The sequence below is a fragment of the Lupinus angustifolius genome, chromosome LG07, assembly GCF_001865875.1.
Source record: "Lupinus angustifolius cultivar Tanjil chromosome LG07, LupAngTanjil_v1.0, whole genome shotgun sequence".
Lineage (NCBI taxonomy): Eukaryota > Viridiplantae > Streptophyta > Magnoliopsida > Fabales > Fabaceae > Lupinus > Lupinus angustifolius.
The window spans coordinates 467,971-495,092 of record NC_032015.1 but is presented as its reverse complement, the minus strand read 5'-3'; the positions used below and the strand labels follow the sequence as shown (position 1 = coordinate 495,092).

At 33.1% G+C, this 27,122-nt stretch overlaps 5 protein-coding genes across 5 annotated transcripts; all 5 read left to right on the top strand.

Annotated features, from left to right (window-relative positions):
• On the top strand, nt 523–2,710 carry LOC109353195 (60S ribosomal protein L7a-1). The gene is made up of 7 exons (XM_019595411.1): nt 523–595; nt 765–812; nt 905–1,106; nt 1,757–1,926; nt 2,016–2,144; nt 2,240–2,332; nt 2,431–2,710. Exons 1-7 carry the CDS (start codon nt 593–595, stop codon nt 2,560–2,562), a joined length of 777 nt encoding a protein of 258 aa, XP_019450956.1. The 5' UTR covers nt 523–592; the 3' UTR covers nt 2,563–2,710.
• Nucleotides 4,159–7,971, top strand: LOC109353194 (uracil-DNA glycosylase, mitochondrial). The gene is made up of 7 exons (XM_019595410.1): nt 4,159–4,440; nt 4,529–4,740; nt 5,180–5,338; nt 5,998–6,028; nt 6,189–6,324; nt 6,602–6,685; nt 7,655–7,971. The coding sequence occupies exons 1-7, from the start codon at nt 4,221–4,223 to the stop codon at nt 7,719–7,721; spliced, it is 909 nt and encodes a 302-aa protein (XP_019450955.1). The 5' UTR covers nt 4,159–4,220; the 3' UTR covers nt 7,722–7,971.
• LOC109353192 (delta(24)-sterol reductase-like) lies at nt 10,509–13,315 on the top strand. The gene is made up of 3 exons (XM_019595408.1): nt 10,509–10,578; nt 11,005–12,268; nt 12,711–13,315. The coding sequence occupies exons 2-3, from the start codon at nt 11,021–11,023 to the stop codon at nt 13,164–13,166; spliced, it is 1,704 nt and encodes a 567-aa protein (XP_019450953.1). The 5' UTR covers nt 10,509–10,578; nt 11,005–11,020; the 3' UTR covers nt 13,167–13,315.
• Nucleotides 14,142–15,958, top strand: LOC109353190 (delta(24)-sterol reductase-like). The gene is made up of 2 exons (XM_019595405.1): nt 14,142–14,911; nt 15,354–15,958. The coding sequence occupies exons 1-2, from the start codon at nt 14,366–14,368 to the stop codon at nt 15,807–15,809; spliced, it is 1,002 nt and encodes a 333-aa protein (XP_019450950.1). The 5' UTR covers nt 14,142–14,365; the 3' UTR covers nt 15,810–15,958.
• LOC109353189 (tricalbin-3-like) lies at nt 21,100–26,855 on the top strand. The gene is made up of 9 exons (XM_019595403.1): nt 21,100–21,937; nt 22,412–22,653; nt 23,082–23,100; nt 23,636–23,841; nt 24,388–24,497; nt 24,597–24,695; nt 25,805–26,255; nt 26,493–26,585; nt 26,677–26,855. The coding sequence occupies exons 1-8, from the start codon at nt 21,117–21,119 to the stop codon at nt 26,579–26,581; spliced, it is 2,037 nt and encodes a 678-aa protein (XP_019450948.1). The 5' UTR covers nt 21,100–21,116; the 3' UTR covers nt 26,582–26,585; nt 26,677–26,855.

Sequence of the window (27,122 nt, the reverse complement as noted above, 5' to 3'; positions counted from 1 at the left end):
ATATCGAAAGATTTTTGTTGAACCTAAGTAAATTTGTTGGTAGAAAATCATGCGCCGATAACCAATAGAGGAACTTGCCATTTTCTAGGACACAAAGTTTCCAACTATATTGGCCACTTAATATGCTCATAATTGCTCGAATCTTGTTTTAATATACATTATCTAGATGGTAATATAAATATAAATATATAATAGAGTAATCACTATAACCAATAAAATATTGGAGAAAATAAGACTAAGACATGAAGTATAAAGTTAATTATCAACAACAATAATCAAATTATTATCTTATTAAGTTGTTTCAACTAATAAATTAAACGATGTAATATGTTGTATCATAAATTATGTTCGTTGATAAAACTTTCACCTATATGTCTTTCTGAAAGCATTGATTTTTATTTTTAATTTATGGCACTAGCAACTTTCATTTTTTTAAAGGGTTGGTAAAAGCATGTTGGTTCAGTCGCAATCCAGAAATTGGGCCGGCCCAGTTATGCACATGACCAGCCTCATATATAAACACGATTGTAGTTAGGGTTCCTCTTAGTCCCGAACAAGATTTTTGCATCGCCCACCTGCGCCAACACCAGCTATGGTGAGTATCGCAGAGTTCCTCAACTCTCTCTTTCTCTCGTTAATTCAGATCGTACTTCTTAATAATGATCTCATTTCTCGTTTTGATTTTCACTTCATTACGAATTAATAAACTCATTTCCGTTTCTGTATCGAGTTTAATGTATTTTTTGTTGATACTGATGTTGTAGGCTCCAAAAAGAGGTGTAAAAGCTCCAGCACCTGCTAAGAAGAAAACCGTATGTATCTCCTTCTAATTGAATCAGATTCACGGTTCATCTTTTTTTTGGTCATGTTTTGTTTTTAATACATACTGTGGAATAAATTTCAGGAGACTGTTACGAATCCGCTATTTGAGAAGCGTCCGAAGCAGTTCGGAATCGGAGGAGCATTGCCTCCGAAGAGGGATTTGACAAGATTCGTGAAGTGGCCAAAGACTGTTCAACTTCAGAGGAAGAAGAGGATCCTTAAGCAGAGGTTGAAGGTTCCACCTGCATTGAACCAGTTCACAAAGACCTTAGACAAGAACCTCGGTTTGTAACCCTAAACTAATCTAATATTTGAATTTGTTCATACTGTTGTGTTATGTTAATGCTATTGGTATGAATAAGGTAGGTAACAAATATTGATAGATATTATTGTGTCTGCCGTACTGGAAAAAAAGAATAGTTGTTTGTGCTGTGGTTTCATTGGAACGCATTTCAATAAAATTTCATACTCTGTATTTTTCACACTAAATCAAGATATAGAAGTTTACATCATCATTTTGCATCTCTAGCAGTTTATGTTTGTTAAACCTCCGTTTATGTTTGTAAAACCTCCGTTTATGTTTGTAAAACCTCCGTTTATGTTTGTAAAGCCTCTGTTTATGTTTATGTTTGTAAAACCTCTGTTTATGTTTATGTTTGTAAAACCTCTGTTTATCTTTATGTTTGCTACTTGTTTAACATAACCAAATGTCTGACACTATTAATTTGATTTTGCTCGCCAGACATGTTTTGGACAACACTAATTGCTTGTTTTATTATGTTTAATTCTCCATCTTTGTGTTTTAACTGCTGGTTGATTTAGTGTTATATATGTAATTTAAGTGTTCTTTGCATGGCTTGCTTGCCAACTTTACTTCTTTAATTTGTGTTAGCTGTATTGTAATTTTGATTGCTTTTAATGATTTCATCTGCAGCAACAAGCCTGTTCAAGATACTTCTGAAGTACAGGCCTGAGGACAAGGCAGAGAAGAAGGAAAGGCTTTTGAAAAGGGCTCAGGCCGAAGCTGATGGCAAGCCTCTTGAAGGAAAGAAACCTATCGTTGTGAAGTATGGTCTCAACCATGTTACCTACCTTATTGAGCAGGTTGTGTTTTTTTTAATGCTCTTGATTGCAGTCCCCTTTTGTCGCTTTTTATGTTGATTAATGACATGTTAAACTGCCTTTGCTTGCAGAATAAGGCACAGCTGGTTGTGATTGCTCATGATGTGGACCCAATTGAATTGGTTGTCTGGCTCCCTGCACTGTGCAGGAAGATGGAAATCCCGTACTGCATCGTTAAGGGCAAGGCTCGCCTCGGAACGGTAATTTATGTTTGAGGATTGTGATTTTGACATTGTTTGACTGATTTTCAAATTTCCTTGTCTAATATTATTTTAATGCATATGTATTTCAACAGGTTGTCCACAAGAAAACTGCATCTGTTTTGGCCTTGACAACTGTTAAGAATGAAGACAAATTGGAGTTCAGCAGAGTCCTGGAGGCTATTAAGGTGGGTTCGGATTTAAAATCTTGAGATGTTTTTTGCTGTTTAATGTTTTAGCCTAAACACTGAATGTATTGTGTGTTTTGGTATCTTATTTTTGTCAGGCCAACTTCAATGACAAGTATGATGAGTACAGGAAGAAGTGGGGCGGTGGCATCATGGGTTCAAAGTCCCAAGCCAAGACCAAGGCTAAGGAAAGGGTTATCGCCAAGGAAGCAGCTCAGAGGCTGACTTAGATGTTTATTATATTTTTGCTGCTTTAGAATTGCTTTTTTGTGCTGTATGCTTCTTTTAATTATAACTATTTTAGTATTCAAACATGTTTTTTGTTGAATTGTCACCTCAAAAACGTTGTATTCAAATGGAACTTGTTTTTCTTGAGAATCTCCACTCTCTCCTGAACTCTAAATTCAACGGATGGTATGAGACATTTGGCGACTCCTATACCTGGCTTAGGTGATTGGTTGAAATCCTGAAGACCTTATTTTGAGGTTGGATTGAAAATTAGGTTGTGTTTAATAGTATATATGCAAATTAGGATTTGGTTGAGAGTTGAAATTTGGAGGGGAATGAAGGGAAAGGGGAAGGCTTGGGAGTCATTGTATTTCATGGCTTCCAAGTTTTCCTTTTCTACTTTTATCCGCTCTAAAATCTAACTCCCAGACTAGCCCCGTGAAATTATTAATGAACTTAAAATTGAATTTTTTTAGATTATAATTTCCATTTAATTCTCATATATTTCTCATGATTAAGATGAAATGTAGGTGCAAAGCAGGATATAGGAAGTATAACTAGAAAATAATATGTAATGAATTACTCGTTTTCTATAACATGTGAGAATATTAATTACTTTTTTCCAATATTATGTATTTCACATGTTCCAAATGATATGAAATTTTCTCCCCATCCCTCTCGCATATGTGTGTACTATCTCTGGCATCTTTTTTTCTTCAACCTTTTTTTCCTTTTAACTAAAGAAAGCATGACAGATGAGCTTCATTATATCCTTATTTCTTCTTCACCAGCTTTTCTATTCCTTTGTAGCTATAGTATAAATTTTTTAGAATTCTGTGATGATATCTCACTTAAACTAGGTAAAAGTCATTGTGGGCTTCTCTATGTCGAACTAGAAATTGCTTAATGCGGATCATGGTTAAGCTATGCCAACCCTTGCTAGCTATGGAGTATAACTCTCTAATTTTCACTACCGAGTAGCTCTATCCGATAAAGATCATAAATGTATATACGTAAAGATAATCAACAAAATTTTAACAACGTATTAAAATTTTAATTATTGCTAAAATTTAGTTATAAATAATAATATCAAAAAATATAAATACACTACCTCCACCCAAAGTTCTCATTCCATCCTAACAGAAGTTAAACATTTATCTCTGAAGTGAAAGAGTTCTATTATTTGCATATTTAATTTACATAACCGATTTATACATTTGCTTATAGAAAAAGAGTATTCTCAACCATCCGATAATACAAATAAAGTGCAAGCTTTTGATTAAAGTAATATAGAGGTACTTGAAAATAAATTTATTATTAAACGAATTAGTTTAAAAATAATATTATTTAAAAAACTGTAACAAGCACGAAGAAGAAGCTGTAATAATGTGTAAAATCTACGCACTAACAATGTACAAGTTTTTTTACATTGTTAGCTTATCATTCATTATTGATTTGTAATACTTTTATTTGAAAGTCAATAATAACTAACATATAAATGATGGTGAGTATTTGCTATAGGATAAAAAACACTTAGATTGTCAGTATATATATTTTCTAATAAAATAATAATATAAATGAAAGCAATATAATAAGCTGCTTCCGTATTTTCCCGCCATTGTTATTGTGGAGAGAGAGCGAGAGAGGGAAAAGGAGAGAAATGGGTTCGAAAACCCTAATGGATTTTTGGAAACCACCTTCGAAGCGATTGAAGCAAACCCTCACTCCATCACTCTCCAAATCCGATGATCCCACCACCACCACCACCACTTCACTCTCCGTTCACCAGAAATCACGCATCCAACACAACAAGCTTCTCGCCAAGTCCAAGCGTAATCTCAATATCTGTCTCCAAAAGATTTCCGATTCTAAATCCAAAGGTATTCATTACTATTATTCAATCATTCAAGGTTTATACAGTCGTTTTGAACATTATGATGTCGTTTATGACAATATGCATCTATTTAGGTGGTTTTGTAACACTAGAGGAGTTAATGGTGGAAGAGACGTGGTTGGAAGCTCTTAACGGTGAACTTGAAAAACCCTATGCTATTACTCTTTCTAAATTTGTGGAAACTGAGATTAGTAGCGGCAATTATGTGTATCCTCCTTCTCATTTGATCTTCAATGCTCTTAATTCTACTCCTTTTGATACTGTTAAAGCTGTCATCCTTGGACAGGTAAACTCAACCTAATAATCTCTATCACTTGATTCTCAGAACTTTTATTGATAAATTATAGCTATGTGGAGATTAGCTGATTGAATTTGAGGTTTTTGGCAAGAATAGTTGCACAACTTGCTGGTTTGTTAAATGACGTAAAAAGGAAAGATACAATATTATAATGGGATGAGGTAAAAGTTGTCATTATGAGACAGAACTTGTTCTGGTTTTCCCAACATACAATATTACAAGGCATAGAATACAAGGAGAAGATATTGGTTCGGTTTTATCCCAATAATGTCAAATACTGGTATGATTTCCCTTTAGAGTTTGTTTAGGAGTTGGTTTGTTGAAGGAAAGGGAAAGGAATGCAGAAATTTCAAGTTGGATAACATTTCCTTACATTTAATATGTTCAAATAACTGAGCTTTAAATCGTGAAGCATTTATTTTTTCAGGACCCTTATCATGGACCTGGTCAAGCGATGGGCCTCTCATTCTCAGTGCCTGAGGGTGTCAAAGTTCCTTCCAGTTTAGTAAATATATTTAAGGAACTTAAGGAAGACCTTGGCTGCTCGATTCCTCCCCATGGAAACCTACAGAAATGGGCTGCGCAGGTGTGCATTGCAATTGGCACGACTTCAATTTTATTCCATGATTTCTTTCTAGGTTGTGTTCTTTTCCCGTCAGAGGAACTATTAAATGCTCAAATAATCCCAACATAGACAAATTTGATATTTAAAGACTTGCTATTTGTGCTGTCTAATTAAAGCAAACAATGTGGATAATTTATGTTACATAACTATTTCACTAATGAAACTCAAAAGTATCAGATGTAAAGTGTTAATCACATCTTGCTCTTGTTTAGATAACTCTGTTTCTGCATCAACTCCACCCAGCATGTTATGCTTAATATACTTTTAAAAGATGAGGCTTCTTAAACATTTCCTTGAAATGTTTAATATGATTTGAAGAATAACAAGTCTTCAGTAACTAAAATTTACACCTTAAAAAGACTAAAACAACAACTAAGCCTTAATCCCACTAGGAGGGTTGGCTACATAAGTCGAATGAATTATGTTCATGGATCGAATACCCTAAAAAGACAGTCGACCAATTTTGCTTAATTATAAAGTTGCGCTTTTGGAGGTTTAGGCTTTAGTAAGTTGTTGTGAATGCAGTGGGAAGGTGTACACTTGTACTGTCCTGTATGTCATTGTTATAGATATTTTAGTGTGGTAGGTGCCCTCTAATCACTATTTTAACATAATTTCAGGGAGTTCTCTTGCTCAATGCTGTTCTCACAGGTTTGATTTTTTTTGTGTGCATTTTGTGAACTTCAAAGTCATGTATATACAGTTTATATTTCACTATGTGAATAGTTAAGATACTCTGTTTCACTATTTTTGTGTTTTATGCTTTTATTTAAATGGTGTTTTGTAAGTAGTTTTTTCTTTTTGAATTCAGTCAGGAAGCATCAAGCAAACTCTCATGCAAAAAAGGGCTGGGAACAATTTACTGATTTTGTTATAAAGACAATCTCACAGAAGAAGGAAGGGATTGTGTTTCTGTTGTGGGGAAACTCTGCTCGGGAGAAATCGAGGTATTATAGTTGTACAGCACTGTAACAAGCTTTGAAAACCACACATGGAACCATTGACCTGGGCTAGCAAAGTCAGCTTGATCTGAAAAGATAAAATATAAAAAAAAATACTTCCATTTGTGAGCGATGTGTTACAACTTACAAGCAAGTTATTCTGCAAGCTGCTTTTGTGAAATGGTTTTGTTTTGCTAATTAATTTATTTTCATTTTTCTTGCCTGGAAGATAAATTCTGTGAAACTTGTTGACAAGCTTCTACATGGGTATCATATTACACAGGTTAATTGATGCAACAAAGCATCACATTCTTGAAGCTGCACATCCTTCTGGTTTATCTGCACATAGAGGCTTCTTTGGCTGCAGGTAAGGTGGTCTTGCATTATAATATAGTAATCTGTGTCAGTCTGTGATCTCATTTAAAAAAAATCTGTTCCAACTTCCCACTGTTTCGTTTTGTCTATGTCTAATCTATTAACTAGGCATTCATGGCTAAAGTTTAAGTTTATTTAATGAATTAGGGCCTACCTCAGTTAGTATGAAGAACTTCTAATTGGAAGAAGTGGCTCAACACTGAGCAGAGGCTATGTACCTTTTCTGTGTGGTATTTATATGGCATCACAGTATGCTTATATCTGTGTGGACATATTAAGGTCTTTAGCCACAAAATAGATCCTTTTGGAGCCCAAAATCCTGGAAGGGTGTAGATGTTAAATATCCAGGGTGTGCTTCGTTGCTTGGTTAGTTGGTTGGCTGAGTGGAAGGAAGGTGGCAAATGAAAATATATGTATTTGGGCACCATAAAGTCTTAAAATACATTGTCAATTTTTAATTTTTTTTTCATGTAGACTTTGAGGGTGAGCCTCCACAGTCGGCATAACGATAAGGTTGTTTGTCTTGTAACATAGAGATCGTGTTGACACGATGGTAAGATTATTTGTCTTGTAACCTAGAGGTTGTGCCAGATCATGGAAACAACCTCTTCACATGCATGTGAAGGCTACCATCTCCAGACCCCAATAAGTTGGAGCATCGTGCACTGGACCGTGTTAATGTAGACTTTATTGTGTTGAAATTCATTTTCCAAACACACTTTTTTCATTTTAAATCGATTTAGGATTTAAATTATGTCCATGTCACATGGGCCTTTACCGTCTACTCATGTGCAAGTGGGTAACATGATGCAGCTTTTTCATGCTCTGTTCCAATGATACTCGGATCTTATATAATATCATACTTAAAGGACCTCGTGATCACTATTCCTTTAACAACTCTAAGAAATTTTGAACCCTTTCTTTCTATCTTTATTTATTTTGTATTTTATTATTTGTGCAGGCACTTTTCTCGCACTAACCAACTTCTGGAGCAAAACGGGATCGGTCCCATTGATTGGCAACTATAATTTATATTTTAGAATTTCAAACTTTTATTCCTTTTATCATAATCTTTTTTGAAGCATGCTACTACAAGCTTTTGGGTGCTTATATGAACCCATTTCCTCTAAATTTAATGATAATTATGTTGATTATAAAGTCTACTGAGAAAAAAGATGCTGTTGTCAATAGTTTGGGCCTGCATGTGTAGTGACTTATGAGGATTGTGCAGTACTGAGCAATGATCATGACTATACATTTTGTTCCACCTTTGTTATATGGATTTCGTGCATCAACGATGTGCTGTCTTAATATTAGTATACCATATTTTTATTGAGGAGAATCTTACAAGCACGAGATTACTTGCTTGCATGTGAATTTTCAGATCAAAGCATCTAAATCTGAGGTATGAGGACTTTTTATTATTCCAAAAGATAACGAGTTTGTGATGGAGATGTAATTCTGTTAAATAGTTATTTGCTTATACGCGTTAGTTAAATTACCCATCTTTGAAGTGTTAGGATAATGGAGAGTGAACTGCATAAAAAAAACAAAGAGTTTTTTTTATAAATTGATATTTTTACTCTTAAATGTAACGGCAAAATCAATAACTTGTCTTTTCATTACTATAGATATTCTTTTCTTATAAAAAAACACTTGTTGCACTTTACCGTTTCATTGCTTTTATCTTTTTCTCATAGCTTTTATTTACTTAAAAGTGATGAAACAATAATTTATCAAATCGTACTTATTTAACGATTTATAATAAAATGGAATAAGATGCGGATAAAAGAAAATAGTGGATGGTTGTGGGAAAAGTGGAATGAGGCTCAATTTAGGATTCAAATAGTGAAGTTATTACTAGGATGAAGAGAGATTTGAAAAGTAAAGAGAGAAAACAAAGAAGACATTATCCCCAAGCCAACTAAGCAACAGCTATCAGGTACTATATGACTTGGATGTTTACACACAATCTTTATATTTTGAAATTATGATACGTATATTATATTGTTTAGTTTTAAAAATATTTTTATAGAAAATGGTGGTCTTAAATATCCCAACACATGTTAAGATTTTATAGGCTAAATGAGATAGAAAATGGGACAATCCCACCCGTGATCTCTATCAATCTGCAATTCTTAATTTGTGTTGGTGCACATGTTTTTGTTATACAGGTAGGCAGCCAACTAAAAAATGGTCCTTTGTTCCATTAACAAATTTTGTACTTAGACGACAGATGCATGTATTGTTATGTATGGTTGGGTTCAAAACTTCATTTTGAAACACCTCTATATAAATTAAATTTCCCTGTCTAACCTATATATCTACCCATATGTGTCTCACTCCTTTTCAAAATTTCATCATCACTAGTTCAGTCTATGCCTTATAAATAATGAGAAATTTTCCGTCCCATAATATATGTTATTTCATATATCATGAGTTGTTATTGGTCAAAAAATATTAATAATTATATTTTTAATTTATACGTATTTTTTCCAAATAATTATAGCTCATGATACATCTAATATCATATATAGTGGACAGAAAATATGCTCCCTTGATCGTAGCAGGAGTGGATAATTTTGAGTAATAATTTCCTTGAAGATGGATCCAAAACTAACCGTTAGATTAATTTTTGGTATTTTGACCTAAAATAGTGGCCTTAGATATCCCTTGAAAAAAAAGGTAATTTTGTTATATAAGTGTAGGAAAAAGCACTGTTATATGGAGACAAAAATAAAACTGTCTCAATCTTCTATGAATGGCCATTGCTTGGAGGACCCTGGACCCTAGGATATTTTCCCTTATATCAATGTACTACTACTACAGTACTACTACTATAGTCCAAACCAACATAACGGCATTCATCATAAAGTCTTGCCCTTAATTCACACTTTTAAATTTATTTTTTTATTTTTAATGCATAATTTATCCTAATGAATTTCTTAATATTCTATGAGTTAAGGAGCTATTTATCTTATTTCTTAGGGGGAAACTATTAGTTTAAAATATTGTATTTAATAAGCTAATAAAGATAATATGTAACTATCATTTCACATCCCATGTGCAGAATCTCTATAAAATTATTAGCATAGATCATATCGCCCACCTGTTATACCGTACTGGTTTGTAATAAAAAAACTGAAAGTTTGAAATTTCAGGATTTAATAAAAACAACTTTTGTATTTAACATATTCTCTTATAAAACAGCCCTACAAATTTCATATGAATCAATTATTAATAATAAAATATTATTTTATAACCTAGTTAAGAATATTTGTAACATAATATATCATTTAAAATTTTTGTATGTGACTGTCAAATAGGTGGGTCCATCTCGTCGTGATTCCCACCCTTTCTGATACTACGTCAAGTGTGGACTCAGGGATCAATTAGCTGTATCACATCGCGTTATTTTAAGTGTATTGTTAATTGTCATTTTGAAGTTTATTACCAAATTATCTCCAACCAATATCACACTTTCATGAATCAAATATTTGACATTTTAATCATCCCAAAATTTAATAGAGTCTTATAATAATAAATCAATACCTTGTTATTTTTTAAATAGTAATTATTTAGCCAATTACAAATTAATTTTATCATATATCACAATCTAATTCAAAACAAAATTTTATTGGGGAGTATCTAAATTTATAAAAAAGTGAAATATTTGATTGTACCACAAGCTTATGATTGATTGAAAAAATATTTTTAAGTTAAAAAATTAATAATTAATTATTTTTTAACTAACCACCACTAATGATACATTTAGTGACACCAATTTATGAGACAACAAACTTGTATGGACATGGAGTGTGTTGGTGATATAATTATAAGCAGTCCTCCACTACTTTCCATTCACAACCCCCACTCTCTCCTCTGGTACTCTCTCTCTCTCTCTCGATCTTTCTTGCTCCTACTTTCCTTCATTTTTTTTTAATTATTTACTTTTCTGTTCATCTTAATCTGATATAACAATCATTGATTATACATGCTTATATAATTTTGCTACAACTAAATCGATATACATTTCGCTTTTCTATATTTGTGCAAATTCAACTGAACCATGTTTTTATGCTTCTTTCAGTTCTAGCTGCTTAGATTTTGTGTTAATGCACTTGTTAGATTTTAGTTTGTAATGATCATTGCTGACATGATAATATACATTTTTTCTCCGATTTGTTCTTGTAGAAGAAGGGTGCTTTTTATGTATACAGATATCTTAAAATGGTAGAAATTAATAAGAGCTATAGTTGTGTTGTGCAATTTCAAATGAATCACAATGTTTTGTATTTTATTTATTTGCAGTATCTTGTGAAGGGCAATGTCGGATCTTGAGGCTCCATTGCGCCCTAAAAGGAAGAAGATTTGGGTGGACTATTTTGTTAACTTTCGATGGATAATTGTTATCTTTATAGTCCTTCCCATTTCCTTCACCCTTTACTTTCTTACATACCTTGGGGATTTAAGATCTGAGTGGAAGTCCTATAAGACGCGCCAAAGGGAACATGATGAGAATGTGAAGAAGGTTGTGAAGCGTCTCAAACAGAGGAATCCATCAAAGGATGGTCTTGTCTGCACAGCTCGAAAGCCATGGATCGCGGTTGGGATGAGAAATGTTGACTATAAGCGCGCTCGCCATTTCGAAGTGGACTTATCTGCGTTTCGGAATGTGCTTGAGATTGACAAAGAAAGAATGATTGCAAGATGTGAGCCCCTAGTCAACATGGGTCAGATCACAAGGGTGACTGTCCCAATGAATCTTGCACTTGCTGTGGTTGCAGAGCTTGATGATCTTACTGTTGGTGGACTCATTAACGGTTATGGGATAGAAGGAAGTTCTCACAAATATGGCTTGTTCTCTGATACTGTTGTGGCTTATGAAATTGTTTTGGCAGATGGTACTCTTGTTAGAGCTACCAGGGACAATGACTACTCTGATTTATTTCATGCAATTCCATGGTCTCAGGGAACACTTGGGCTTCTTGTTGCTGCTGAGATTAAGCTTATTCCCATTAAGGAGTATATGAAGCTAACTTATGAACCTGTTGTTGGTAACCTGAAAGAACTTGCACAGGGATATATTGATTCTTTTGCTCCAAGAGATGGAGACCAGGATAATGATGACAAGGTTCCAGACTTTGTAGAAACAATGATTTATAATCCAACAGAAGCTGTGTGCATGACTGGGAGATATGCTTCAAAAGAAGAGGCTAAGCTGAAAGGGAATAAGATCAACAGTGTAGGATGGTGGTTTAAACCCTGGTTCTATCAACATGCCCAGACAGCACTGAAGAAAGGGAAGTTTATTGAGTACATCCCGACCAGAGAATATTATCACAGGCACACAAGGTGTCTGTACTGGGAGGGAAAACTTATCCTCCCATTTGCTGATCAATGTTGGTTTAGGTTTCTCTTTGGCTGGTTGATGCCACCCAAGGTTTCTCTCCTCAAGGCAACTCAAGGTGAAGCTATAAGAAACTATTACCATGAAATGCATGTCATCCAAGACATGCTTGTTCCTCTGTACAAGGTCGGTGATGCATTAGAATGGGTTCACCGTGAGATGGAGGTACATTTTCCTTCTTACCCCACCTTAATAATGTTTTACATGAATTTTACTTTTCAGACTGTTTCTTTCAAGATGAAGTCATTTAAAATTATAGTTTCACTCATAAGAAGCTTAACTTTGGGGCTGATCTCCTGGGTCATTGTTTTGCAAGAAAAGCCCATTTACACTGTCTATTGTGTTCTAAATTAAATGATCCCAACAGTTTTATTTATTTGTAACACATAAAGGGGTTTTGCCCTCAAGAAAATTTCGAGTTGTGAGTTTGCCAACATAGCGGTGTTATAATTTGTCTTGCTTATTCCAAATCCAAAATGTTGTTCTATTTTATTTCAATTCAAGATGTCCTATCATTTAATTAACTATGGGGTTTGGTTTGCTTATATTATTTGAGTCATGCATTCATCAATTTTGTTTCTTATGTTGTTGATTGTCATCTTTTTAGGTATATCCCATTTGGCTTTGCCCTCACAAACTGTTCAAGCTGCCTGTCAAAACTATGATTTACCCAGAGCCAGGCTTCGAACTGCAGCGCAGGCAGGGAGACACACAAACTGCTCAAATGTACACAGACATTGGAGTTTACTATGCACCAGGTCCTGTTTTGAGGGGTGAGGTATTTGATGGTGCAGAAGCAGTGCGCAAATTGGAGAGCTGGATGATCGAGAATCATGGTTTTCAGCCACAGTATGCTGTTTCTGAGCTGTCTGAGAAGAATTTCTGGAGGATGTTTGATGCAGGTCTGTATGAACAGAGCAGGAAGAAGTATGGAGCTGTTGGAACATTTATGAGTGTGTACTACAAATCAAAGAAGGGTAGGAAAACTGAGAAGGAGGTGCAAGAAGCTGAGCAAGCACACCTTGAAACTGCTTATGCAGAGGTTGATCAACCGGTAGACTGATTATGAATTTTGGTTCATCTCTTATGTGGTAGGAATTATTGCATCTTGTTTCTGAACTTATCATTATGCTTTTGTGTTTTTGGATTGATCTGGCTTTTGTGATTGATTTAGTTGTCCTTTATGGATTATGTGGACTTGACTTAGTTGTCTTTATGCCATATGGTTCATCTCTTATGTGATGATTTGAGACTGAAATGCTTAATTCTAGAAGTTCTTGTTTGCAAGTCTAATGCATCTTACATTTGAGGGTCTTTGCATGTGTGCATATGCATGCGTTGTACCCAATGTGTTTTTGTATGGCCCTTCAATATCTGCCCTGCTTGAAACTCTCTTAAGTCAAACCAAGCCATGGTCCAAAAATTATTTTTCAGTTTTACTCATTTTAATGGTGGAGATACATTCACTGTGCATAGTGGTTTCACAATGTTTTACTATTTGGGTTTTTAAGTTTAAATATATATATTTAGTCTATAGTTTTCCAAAAACATTATGTTTTGATTCTTATAATTTAAAAGTTTGATCACAGTCCCTATTTTTCCAGAGTTTATATGATTTTAAAAATATAAGGACTTGAAACTACACTTTAAATTAAAAGGGCCAATATCAAAATAGTTAGAAACTATAAAAATTAAAATTGTATGTAAACCTTCTTTCTATTTTTATAATGTTTGGTTAAATGGTCCTTGCCCAAGATTATAGTTTTCAAGCCAATGTTTGTGTAGAAACAATAAAACTCTTTAATTTTTTAATGCAAAAAAACCTATTCTAAATTCCAATATTAGACTTACAATTTTGTTCAAATGTATCTCAGTGATAATTTTGTGGATCATGTGGATGAAACTCAATTTGCATACCCTAAGCTGGGTTTGAGTTATACAAAAAACTTTCATGTATAAACGTGAAGACATATATTTTTGACCCTATAACTTAAAATATGGATCCCAAGTATTTTGTATAAATCCCAATATGTCCTACTTGGTGGCCTTATTAACGGTTATGGGATAGAAGGAAGTTCTCACAAATATGGCTTGTTCTCTGATACTGTTGTGGCTTATGAAATTGTTTTGGCAGATGGTACTCTTGTTAGAGCTACCAGGGACAATGACTACTCTGATTTATTTCATGCAATTCCATGGTCTCAGGGAACACTTGGGCTTCTTGTTGCTGCTGAGATTAAGCTTATTCCCATTAAGGAGTATATGAAGCTAACTTATGAACCTGTTGTTGGTAACCTGAAAGAACTTGCACAGGGATATATTGATTCTTTTGCTCCAAGAGATGGAGACCAGGATAATGATGACAAGGTTCCAGACTTTGTAGAAACAATGATTTATAATCCAACAGAAGCTGTGTGCATGACTGGGAGATATGCTTCAAAAGAAGAGGCTAAGCTGAAAGGGAATAAGATCAACAGTGTAGGATGGTGGTTTAAACCCTGGTTCTATCAACATGCCCAGACAGCACTGAAGAAAGGGAAGTTTATTGAGTACATCCCGACCAGAGAATATTATCACAGGCACACAAGGTGTCTGTACTGGGAGGGAAAACTTATCCTCCCATTTGCTGATCAATGTTGGTTTAGGTTTCTCTTTGGCTGGTTGATGCCACCCAAGGTTTCTCTCCTCAAGGCAACTCAAGGTGAAGCTATAAGAAACTATTACCATGAAATGCATGTCATCCAAGACATGCTTGTTCCTCTGTACAAGGTCGGTGATGCATTAGAATGGGTTCACCGTGAGATGGAGGTACATTTTCCTTCTTACCCCACCTTAATAATGTTTTACATGAATTTTACTTTTCAGACTGTTTCTTTCAAGATGAAGTCATTTAAAATTATAGTTTCACTCATAAGAAGCTTAACTTTGGGGCTGATCTCCTGGGTCATTGTTTTGCAAGAAAAGCCCATTTACACTGTCTATTGTGTTCTAAATTAAATGATCCCAACAGTTTTATTTATTTGTAACACATAAAGGGGTTTTGCCCTCAAGAAAATTTCGAGTTGTGAGTTTGCCAACATAGCGGTGTTATAATTTGTCTTGCTTATTCCAAATCCAAAATGTTGTTCTATTTTATTTCAATTCAAGATGTCCTATCATTTAATTAACTATGGGGTTTGGTTTGCTTATATTATTTGAGTCATGCATTCATCAATTTTGTTTCTTATGTTGTTGATTGTCATCTTTTTAGGTATATCCCATTTGGCTTTGCCCTCACAAACTGTTCAAGCTGCCTGTCAAAACTATGATTTACCCAGAGCCAGGCTTCGAACTGCAGCGCAGGCAGGGAGACACACAAACTGCTCAAATGTACACAGACATTGGAGTTTACTATGCACCAGGTCCTGTTTTGAGGGGTGAGGTATTTGATGGTGCAGAAGCAGTGCGCAAATTGGAGAGCTGGATGATCGAGAATCATGGTTTTCAGCCACAGTATGCTGTTTCTGAGCTGTCTGAGAAGAATTTCTGGAGGATGTTTGATGCAGGTCTGTATGAACAGAGCAGGAAGAAGTATGGAGCTGTTGGAACATTTATGAGTGTGTACTACAAATCAAAGAAGGGTAGGAAAACTGAGAAGGAGGTGCAAGAAGCTGAGCAAGCACACCTTGAAACTGCTTATGCAGAGGTTGATCAACCGGTAGACTGATTATGAATTTTGGTTCATCTCTTATGTGGTAGGAATTATTGCATCTTGTTTCTGAACTTATCATTATGCTTTTGTGTTTTTGGATTGATCTGGCTTTTGTGATTGATTTAGTTGTCCTTTATGGATTATGTGGACTTGACTTAGTTGTCTTTATGCCATATGGTTCATCTCTTATGTGATGATTTGAGACTGAAATGCTTAATTCTAGAAGTTCTTGTTTGCAAGTCTAATGCATCTTACATTTGAGGGTCTTTGCATGTGTGCATATGCATGCGTTGTACCCAATGTGTTTTTGTATGGCCCTTCAATATCTGCCCTGCTTGAAACTCTCTTAAGTCAAACCAAGCCATGGTCCAAAAATTATTTTTCAGTTTTACTCATTTTAATGGTGGAGATACATTCACTGTGCATAGTGGTTTCACAATGTTTTACTATTTGGGTTTTTAAGTTTAAATATATATATTTAGTCTATAGTTTTCCAAAAACATTATGTTTTGATTCTTATAATTTAAAAGTTTGATCACAGTCCCTATTTTTCCAGAGTTTATATGATTTTAAAAATATAAGGACTTGAAACTACACTTTAAATTAAAAGGGCCAATATCAAAATAGTTAGAAACTATAAAAATTAAAATTGTATGTAAACCTTCTTTCTATTTTTATAATGTTTGGTTAAATGGTCCTTGCCCAAGATTATAGTTTTCAAGCCAATGTTTGTGTAGAAACAATAAAACTCTTTAATTTTTTAATGCAAAAAAACCTATTCTAAATTCCAATATTAGACTTACAATTTTGTTCAAATGTATCTCAGTGATAATTTTGTGGATCATGTGGATGAAACTCAATTTGCATACCCTAAGCTGGGTTTGAGTTATACAAAAAACTTTCATGTATAAACGTGAAGACATATATTTTTGACCCTATAACTTAAAATATGGATCCCAAGTATTTTGTATAAATCCCAATATGTCCTACCCAAAACAATTATTGCAATATAGCTTAGTTCCGACCTTAGAAAGAGAAAAGGTGATTGTAAGTCATATCAAGACCATATCAACAAGCCTTCCATCTTACAAATAAGGCATATCTTGTCTAGCCAAAATTATTGAAATGATACCTTTATTTCTATGTTTCTCGGCCATTCTATAAAATTGATGACTATGATAAGAAGTAAGTTTTAAAGACTTACTCTTGAAGTAAGTAGATCTCACTTGAATATTAGCACGAAGTCTATGTTGGAAATTACTTTATTGGTGCACAAGTCTTTTATTATGATTTAATATTTGTATGTAGATTTGAAATTTGTGTCGTAGCATAGATATATTTGAAGTGATCACGTTTTACATACTCAAAATCATTACAAGACAAAGTCAAAGACAAGTCAAAAGAGGGTATAAAGGCAAAGTAAAAAGTGCACCGACACCGCGTTGGCTCTCGACCTCCGACACCAACGTGCACTAACGTGCGCCGTGAGAAAAACTTGACCCAATTCCCCGTAAAAGGCACTGATCAAAAGTGATTCTTATAAATAACATTTGTTAGAAAAAACAGTCCTAATGTATCTAAAAGATATTAATTTTTTACATATAGAATAAAAAAATATCTTAATAATATAAAAAAAGATCATTTTGATAATAGATCCGATTAAAAGCTTGTAATTTATAGTAATTGATATGCTTGTTGAAAATGGATTTTTCCATAAGATGATGTCATTTTTATTTATCTATCCATTATTTAAGCTTTTACTATTTTTATATGTATTTTGCATTATTATTAGTAATATCTATCTAAACAAGGTTAGTTAAGTCCATCACGTATCTTAGAATAAAGATTCGACTAATCGAGTAAATTTTCAAACTTAAAGATGTATTTTTTAATTGTTATAAACTATATCGATCAATGACAAAAAATCGCAAAATAGTGTATGATTAAGGACAAATATTTTGATATTTCGCTACATAGGGATTCACATATTTATAAAATTGATTTTTTTAATATATATTTTATATATAATTTTTTAATTGTGTTTGTATATAATTTATTTTATTATTTTCTATAAGAAATTTATTTTTTATAAATATAATATAAATATATAATCAATCTTAAAAACTCATTAAATATATGTAGTTACCCACATGATACTAGCAAATATGTGTGGATATAAAAATAGATAAATAGCACTCACACCATACACCATCCCAAAGTAACTATTTATTCATTTTCTTTTCAAACATGGCTTATCCAAAACTATTGTTTTCTAATATAAGCTTAGTTCCAACTTTTGAAAGAGAAGAACCACTATTGTAAGTAATTCTCAAACTTTGGACTTTGGAAAATTATCATAAATAGAAAACCTATAATTTGAATATTATACGAAATCTATGTTGAAAATTACTTCAGTTATGATTCAATATTTGTATGCAAGTGTCTCTTTCTATGTACAACCAATAGCATAACACATCTTTGAACTGATCACGTTTTTATATACTCATTATTAATGTAATAATATGAATAAAAGTCAAATAAGGGTATTATAGAGAATCAAAGGAAAAAAACTGCACCGCCACCGCCTTGGTTCCAACCTCCGACCAACGTGGGCGGTGCAATAAGCTTGACCCAAAAAAAACACAAAAAATTATAAAGGGAAGAAAAAACACATCCTTCGTAGCATGATTTTTTAATAAATAAATTTCAACTAACTAATATGATATTTGATAATAGTGGGAGATAAGATTAAAAGCTCCTAATTGGTAATATTTGTTAGGCTTGGTGAAAATGGTTTTTTCATGAGATAATAGGATGTGATATGAGTCATCATAACATACTTAAAATAAGCTTTTATTGTTTATATGTATTTTGAATTATTTTAGAATGTTTATTTTTTTTTGGTACAATAGAAATAAGAACAAAGAAAATGCTAAAATATATAGGTGAGATTTATCTGCAGAATGTTGAGCGCTCAGGTGGGTGGAGAATCCCAAAACTTCAAGTCATTATTCTGAAACTAAGTTTTGACAAGTAGTCCACCAACCTGTTTCTTTATATGAAGATATGTAGGATTCAAACATCCCAATTTTTAGTAAACAACCCGTTACGAATAACTCCACATATGTACTCCAAATGAATCTGTAACATATTCGAAATGATGTGGATCACCTCTAGGTAGTCATTCTCCAAGATTACCTTATGATAACCCAAACTCCAAGTCAACCTTAACCCATGATCAATTGCTAGAAGCTCTTTTAAAATGGGAGTTCAAATGCCTATGTTTCCCGAGAATCTTGATAATCAATGATCTTCATGATTACGAATAACTCCATCACTTCCAATATTTTGACCTAATTGGTAATGATTTGATTTATAGTTCAAGAGGGTATCAAATTTTGAAATTCGTTATAAATGCAAGAATTCATTATGGGTAATATTTATAAAAATTATTGTAAGGCAGCTTTTTTATGCATAAATATTTTTAACACATTTTTTATATTATGATACTCGAATAAATCATATTTTATTGGTTGTTGGTCTTATTTGTTTTAGATAAAAGTTGTTGAGAATATGCTATGGTTGATTCCCTAAAAATATCTTTCCTTGAAAATAAAAGATTAAAAAAGAGGAGGGTGTGACCGTGTGAGAGTCATTTTGTGTGAGAGTATAATTATATATTAGATTTCTAAAAATAGAAAATATTGAAAAACACTTTAAATAAGTTAAAATATAAAAAAAGACATAAAATAGGAGGAATACTAAACAAGTGGATTTCATATTCTCAAGGTGAGATTTTAAAAAATGATAAAGCATTCCCTACACTCCCCACATTTCTTAAAGATTGATATTTAACACTTCTATTTCTTCTACATGTTTTCATATTTTAAAAATTCATTTTTTTTCAATTATACATTTATATTTTTATATACACACTAATTTCTTTCACTCCTAAATGTCCTAATCATTGTATTGATATTGTGATCAATTTATTCCTTCTTGTGAACTTTTAAGTTTTAGCTCATATATAAAATTTTGTATACAATTTAGTGTATAATTTGTAATCATAAATGATTATTTTGACTAATGCTGGAAAATAATATAAATATTTCAATTAAAATATATTAAATTTGTACAACATTTAATTATTTGTTTACTTGTTGCATAACTTTAAATATTAATTTTAATTTTTTTAAGAAAGGTAGGAATTACTAAACTGATAACCCTCTTAATGCACTTGCTTAAGTTTTATATTGAAAAAAATAGACACTACATAAAATCTTATTTCGTTTTTCTAATGTGGTGTTAATTCAATGATGTAATGTCTTATTATATTCTAATGATGACAAAAAAGGTCACAGATTCAACTCCTAAAAATGACACGTGTTTGAAGAGATAATTACACACTTCAAAATATATTAATCAAGTAAAAAATTATTTTTGAATTAGGTAATAAGTTAGGAAAGAAAAAAGGTTTTATGGAGTAGGAATCAGATTCTTCTCTGCTAGCATAAAAATAATTTATTATTTTTGCTCTTATTTTTAAGGATAAATGTTATATAATAATATTTGGAGTGTATAGAAAAGTTTATAAGAACACCTTAAATTTATATCTTTTATAAATAATTATTTTGAACTAATTATTCTTCTTAATTAGTTCTTAAACTTAACCGTGAAATTAATCATTATAAAAAAATACTTTTAAACTACTTGCAATTAAAAATTTATCACTCATGCATTTTTCTTAACTTCAACAATTTGATCATTATTATTTCATTTTTTGTGTGTATATAACATTATTTTTAATTTTAAAATTTATTTATCTTCGCCTCAATCAATTTTGTATTTTAATAATGTTTTTCTCTGATATCAATGATGATCACCTTACACAATTGCTAACTTATTAGTAATTTAAAATATATTTATATATAGACCAATTTTATAAAGTAATAAAAATTAAGAAGTAATAATCATGAATAAAATAGATCATAGTAACTACTAAAATCTATAAAGTTTACTAGGTTTTATGCACTTTTCTCTTTGTTTTTTTACTTTTGATCCTTACCCTAAGGTTAGTTAAGCATTTCCCATTAATTGATTATCCACGTAGTGGTGATTTGTGAGGCCATAAATCTACCCTCAAATTCTCACTATCATCATATAATAATCACAATATTATTATTTATTACACCTTTTCTCTTTTCAATTCTCTCCAACACTATTCTTCTTTTCAACTTTCTATCTCTCATGATTTCAATTCAATTCAAATTCCATTGAATTCATGTTTTATGTTAACCATGCTATTGCTATTGCTATCTCCACATGATTCTCCAACCAATGAAGATTTTCTCTTCTACCCTCTGTCCTTGCACCAATGAAGTTAATCACTTTGTTGCTTCCCCTTTGTCCCGAAGAAGAAGAAGAAAACGTTTCATTGCGCATTCTGGGTGTAGGAATTCCCGAAGAAAATTCACCCTTCGTTTCTGTGCTATTCCCCCAGATAATAATAGTTCCAACCGAATTCGGAACACGGAATTCGCAAATTCAACTACAAGGGGTGCCAAAAGTTTCGTTTTTAATCAGATTAGTAATGAAATTGACGAGGATAATGAACATGGCGTGTCTCCTTCTCAAGAGTCACAGCAGATTCAGTTAGGGTCAAATTTCACCAATTTTCAAGAAGACCCTATTGTAGATAAGTTAAGAACACAATTGGGGGTGATTCACCCAATTCCATCGCCTCCTATTAACCGCAACGTGGCTGGTTTATTTGTGTTCTTTTTCTTTGTCGGCGTTGTGTTTGATAAATTGTGGTCTTCAAGGAGAAGGAACAAAGTTAGCAGTGAAGATAGCTTGCGTGGCGTGTGGCCACAGGTGCCAACAAGCTTCTCTTTGTTTTTGGAAAAGGATTTGCAGAGAAAAGAATCAGTGGAATGGGTGAATATGGTGCTTGGGAAGTTATGGAAGGTTTATAGAGGTGGAATTGAGAACTGGATTATTGGGTCGCTTCAGCCTGTTATTGATGACTTGAAGAAACCTGATTATGTGGAAAGGGTTGAGATTAAGCAATTCTCATTAGGGGATGAACCATTGTCTGTTAGGAATGTTGAACGCAGGACTTCTCGCCGTGTCAACGATTTGCAGTAAGTTTTGATTTATATGGCATATCAGTAACTCTTGATAGCAACAAATTCAGTTTCCTAGCTGTGGATTTTGATGCATGTCAGAGCAATAATAATCAAATGGATAATCACTGTTCACCTTGTTGTGTTCTTTTGTTATATTCATTATCTTATATGGTTACTATGTGTAGAATATCAGTTGTTATCTAATGTTTCATCTCAGTGTATAGCAAGGCCTCTAGCTAAATATTTTTGCTGGCTTATAAATGTTGAAGTTGATCTCTTATTTGAATTGCGGTTTTGATAATTTTTGGGTCATATCTTACGTAGTATGAATGACTTTGGAGCACTTTTCCTTAATTATATTCACAGAATTATCTCCCTGAGATCAAATGCTATAGTCTGTTATCTTTTCTTTTTTACCATTTTGTATTTCAAAAACTTGATATTGCCTGTAAGGCTATAACCTGTTTAATTTTCTTTTGTTTTGTCTAGGTACCAGATAGGAGTTAGGTATACTGGTGGTGCTCGTATGCTATTAATGCTTTCTCTAAAATTTGGCATTATTCCAATTGTGGTGCCTGTTGGTGTTCGAGATTTTGACATTGATGGCGAGCTTTGGGTAAAATTGCGATTAATACCTACAGAACCCTGGGTGGGAGCTGCATCATGGGCTTTTGTTTCTCTTCCAAAGATCAAGTTTGAATTGTCTCCATTCCGTCTGTTCAATTTAATGGGTACGCCATATGTTCTTGCTCATAAGAAGTTTTGTTATCCTTAAGTCGATGTCAATGCCTCCACACAAAGTTCAACTAAAGAAACTATTTTTGGAACGTTATTATAAAAGCAAAATGTAGAGTGGATAGTAAAAAGATAACTATAAGAAAAGGACCCTCAAGGCCTATTAGTGCAATTTTCCTACCCTTTGAAGTTGATATTTAATTGGTGGAATAGTTTATAGTAATATGATGTGTTGTTTTCAGTGATAAGTTTAGATTTTATTGATGGTTGGAGCAGTCCTACTTTCAAAGACTATGTTAGAGTGAAGGAAGATAATTACAAGGAAGCTAAATGATTAACTTGTAATAATATTTTTTTGTATTTTTTAACTGACACTGTTCTTGACAATATCTTTTCTTTTTTGTGCATTGTTGGGGATAACCAGCAATTCCAGTACTCTCAATGTAAGTCACTTTTATCTCTTTTATGCTTTAAGTTCTTTTCATTTGATGCCTGTGAAGTTATACTTTTCTTTCTTTTTAGTTGTTTTTTTTTTCATTCAAAAAATGATGTTCATGTCATTAATTCTGTAAGATAATTAATGTCTTCTGAATTTAATCCTTTCCAAGTATTAGAGAAACATCCAGTTCAGATTAGAACTCTGTGGAAGGAGGCCCAAATTAGTTAAAATAAGAATAGTCTAGAAGGTTCTAGACAGCTGTAGAAGAGAGTTAGTTATAAAGTTTGTTATTCTGGTTAGTAGGTAGTTACCTGCTATAAATAGATCAATCTCTTATCATTGTAACTCACATGTCATTCAATAAATTTTTGTTTCTTCTTCTTCACACGCTCTCTGATTCTCTTTCTTTAGATTTGTATTCTTTACACCAAGCACCCATCATCCTTATGGATTTATTATCTCAAGATTGTCTGTGAAAAATCTCTGTGTTTTTTCTTGTTACCAATTTTCACACAATATTTCTGTCTTCTCTCTTGCAGGTTTTTGACAAGACTTCTCACTGAAGATTTACCCAGACTATTTGTACGCCCAAAGAAAATTGTTTTGGATTTCCAAAAGGGAAAAGCAGTTGGTCCGGTTGCAAACGATGTTAAATCTGGAGAGATGCAAGATGGAAACAAAGATTCTGTCGGTGAACTATCTGTTACCCTTGTGGATGCTCGAAAGCTTTCTTATCTCTTCTATGGTAAAACTCTACTGTGTTGTATTTGCTTTTAATTAAATTGTTGCATTTTTTTAATATCCAGCCTTGATTTGTCCATTCCTTCCTTATAATTGGATTTTCATTTTTAAGTTGTCCAGTAATTATCTTCTTATATTTCTTGGCTACGCTCTGAGACTTTTTGTTTGATGTATAATAAACATTCTGCAGTTTGAAGTACTCAATATAACCCTCAGATGTTAGATGAAAATTGTATATATGTACTCTGATTTGGAGTTTGATAAATACTATTACATGTTAAATTAACTTATCTGGTATAAGGGGATAGACTCAGATTATGTATTGAACTATTCTGATTTGAGTATTTAGTGAAATATTACCATCTGCACACACAAGAATGTGTCTACGTAACTACAAAAGTAGATTTTGACTATGTGTTTCATATTGTTCTATATGTTATTTCTTTTCTTACCAGTTTTAGTTTCAACAAAAAAATGTTTTGAAATATAGTGTGAAATATATACATGTTCTATTGTCTTCCAGAATCATTTTGTTTTATTGTTTTGCTAGGCAAGACAGATCCTTATGTTATTCTCAGTCTTGGAAATCAAACTATACGCAGCAAAAAGAACAGCCAGACTACTGTCATTGGGCCTCCTGGAATGCCAATTTGGAACCAAGTATTGTTTTTGGATTTCCTGATTAATATTTGTTTTAAGCTCGTGTGATTTCTATATTTTTCATCTTTAACTTTTTTTGGTGTTTTAATCTCTGTACAGGATTTTCATATGCTTGTCGCCAACCCTAAAAAGCAGAAGTTACTTGTCCAGGTTAAGGACTCTCTGGGATTTGCAGATTTGACTATTGGTACAGGGGAGGTATGTATTATATGCCAATATGCCATACCATAATTTTTTTTGGCTTGTTATTTCACATCTGCTCCACTTAATAGTTTTATATTTCTTTCGTAGATTCTGTTAGCTATTGGATTTTCTTTGAGATCTTGATACTTAGCTTCTAGTCTACTCTACAGTCAATACTGTTTCATGAATGCTTGTCTAAACTAAGAAGTGCTTAGCAGATTCTCCCTCCTTTTCTTGTGGTCGACTTTGAGTTACCTTTCTTTTATTCATTTTTCTGATTATTATGAATTATGTTGGATTCTACCTCTTGATCGGCGGTGTTTTTCTTGTGTTGACGGCGAACTAAATATTTTGTTGACGTGAGCTGGAATTGGTTGATGTTTGTGAGTTGATCTGTATTAAGCAAAATAAACTCACAAACATCATAGGAAGTGGTGATTGTGGATGGGTGAGATTACTTTTTAGAAGCGGTTGGTGATTATTTTCTTAGTTTAAATGCTTGAAGGGCTGTTTGTGGATGGACCATATTATATGCCACTTATTTTGACTTCTCCAACGTATAGGTTCATTGAGTCTTTTGGAGTATTTCAGGGATGGGTGATATTTTGGAGTGTTCTTGTAATTTTGTGATACCTTGTCGCAAACAACTGAAATTTATAAAAATAAATGAAAAGGTCAATGCATGGACATGGGAAAAAACTGGAATCAAAGGAGTGAAACTGACATCTCTATGTCATCTAACTACACGTTAACAGATAGTATATCCACCATTTTCACTGCCACCATGCCACGAGGGTTATGATAAAGTTCCCTTAATGAGATTTTTTCATAATGCTGTGAAATTATTTATTTTTATGTCATTAGAGTACTTTCTTGAAAAGTAAGTTATATCTTTTCTATCAGTTGCAGCAGTAAAATTCGACATGTAGTATAATGTAATATAAAAGTTATTTTAAGAAATAACAAATTCTTTTGTTATTTAAGATTGTATAGAATCTTCAGTTGCCATGTTTAATTCATGTGTTGGATAGTAGCAAGTTGAATGAAAAAATGGAATATAATTTCGTATTTATCAGCAGCATTATATGTCTGTCTGTCTGTGTTTTAATTGATAAAATTCTCAGGTTGATTTGGCATCTCTTAAAGACACTGTACCAACAGACAGGATTGTGGTTCTACAAGGTGGTTGGGGAATTTTAGGAAAGGGTTCTTCCGGCGAGATATTACTACGGCTAACATATAAAGCATATGTGGAGGATGAAGAAGATGACAAGACTGAGGTGAATGCCATTTATGTAGATGCTTCAGATGATGAGTTGTCTGATTCAGAAGAAGCAAATGTCACTGATGAGAAGAATGAAGGAGATCCTATGTACCGAACTGATAATGAGTCATTTATGGATGTATTAGCAGCATTAATTGTAAGTGAGGAATTCCAAGGAATAGTGGCATCTGAAACTGGGTCTACCAAAAATTTGGATTATAGCTCAAATACAGGCTCCAAAGTATCAAAGTCTACTGTTGCCAATGCTGAAACAATTTCTTCTACTTCTGACAACTCTCAAGGTTTTGTAGGTACAGTGTTTTCTTTTATAATGGCTCTATTTTCCCCTTTCTTCTTCTTTTGTAGTTATAATCTCTTAATCTAACCTAGAGGTCACAATTTCAAACATTGGAAACAGCCTCTCCACTTGCGGAATAAGGCTTGCGACATCTACCGTCACAGACCCCCACTAGGGGGTCCCTTGTGCGATGATATCTTATTTTTTCGTATATAATATAAACACTAAAGAGTGTCTGTTGTGACTGCAGGGTCAGCATTATTTTGGTTTGCTGTGATTACTAGTATATCACTACTAATTGCAATCAACATTGGCGGTTCAAGTTACTTCAATCCTTGAGATGGTATTGTGCTGCTTATCACATAATTGGCTAGTCATTTTTGTATGATAATTTTATAAAAGATGGTAATTGCAATGTTTTTGTTCTTTGGCAGAGTTGGCAGTAGATAATATAATGAATGACTTATACATTGTGAGTTTATTAGTATTCTGGTGATGGAGGAAAGCATATAGCGGCGGCACATGATTTTTGGCTTTGTTTTATGTGAGCCACAAATTTTAAAAATTCAGCTTAAATACCTTGTTTATATATGTTAGTGTTTTGGACCCACCATAGAATCGCCCGAATCTGTTTGATGTAAAACATGATGGAGAATTTATTAATTAATTGCATTGCACCAATCACATCATTGTTGATATCTCTATGGTTGTAGTTAGTTAATAACCACTTCTATTTCTTCTATGATTGTCCCATGTTAAGGATACTTACAAATTGTTGGTGGTTGATGATGATGGTTGGGTGGTTTAAAACTAGATAAACTCTATCATGGAATAGGCACCTTTTAATGAATAAAAGACAAAAAAGTATTATTATACTTCA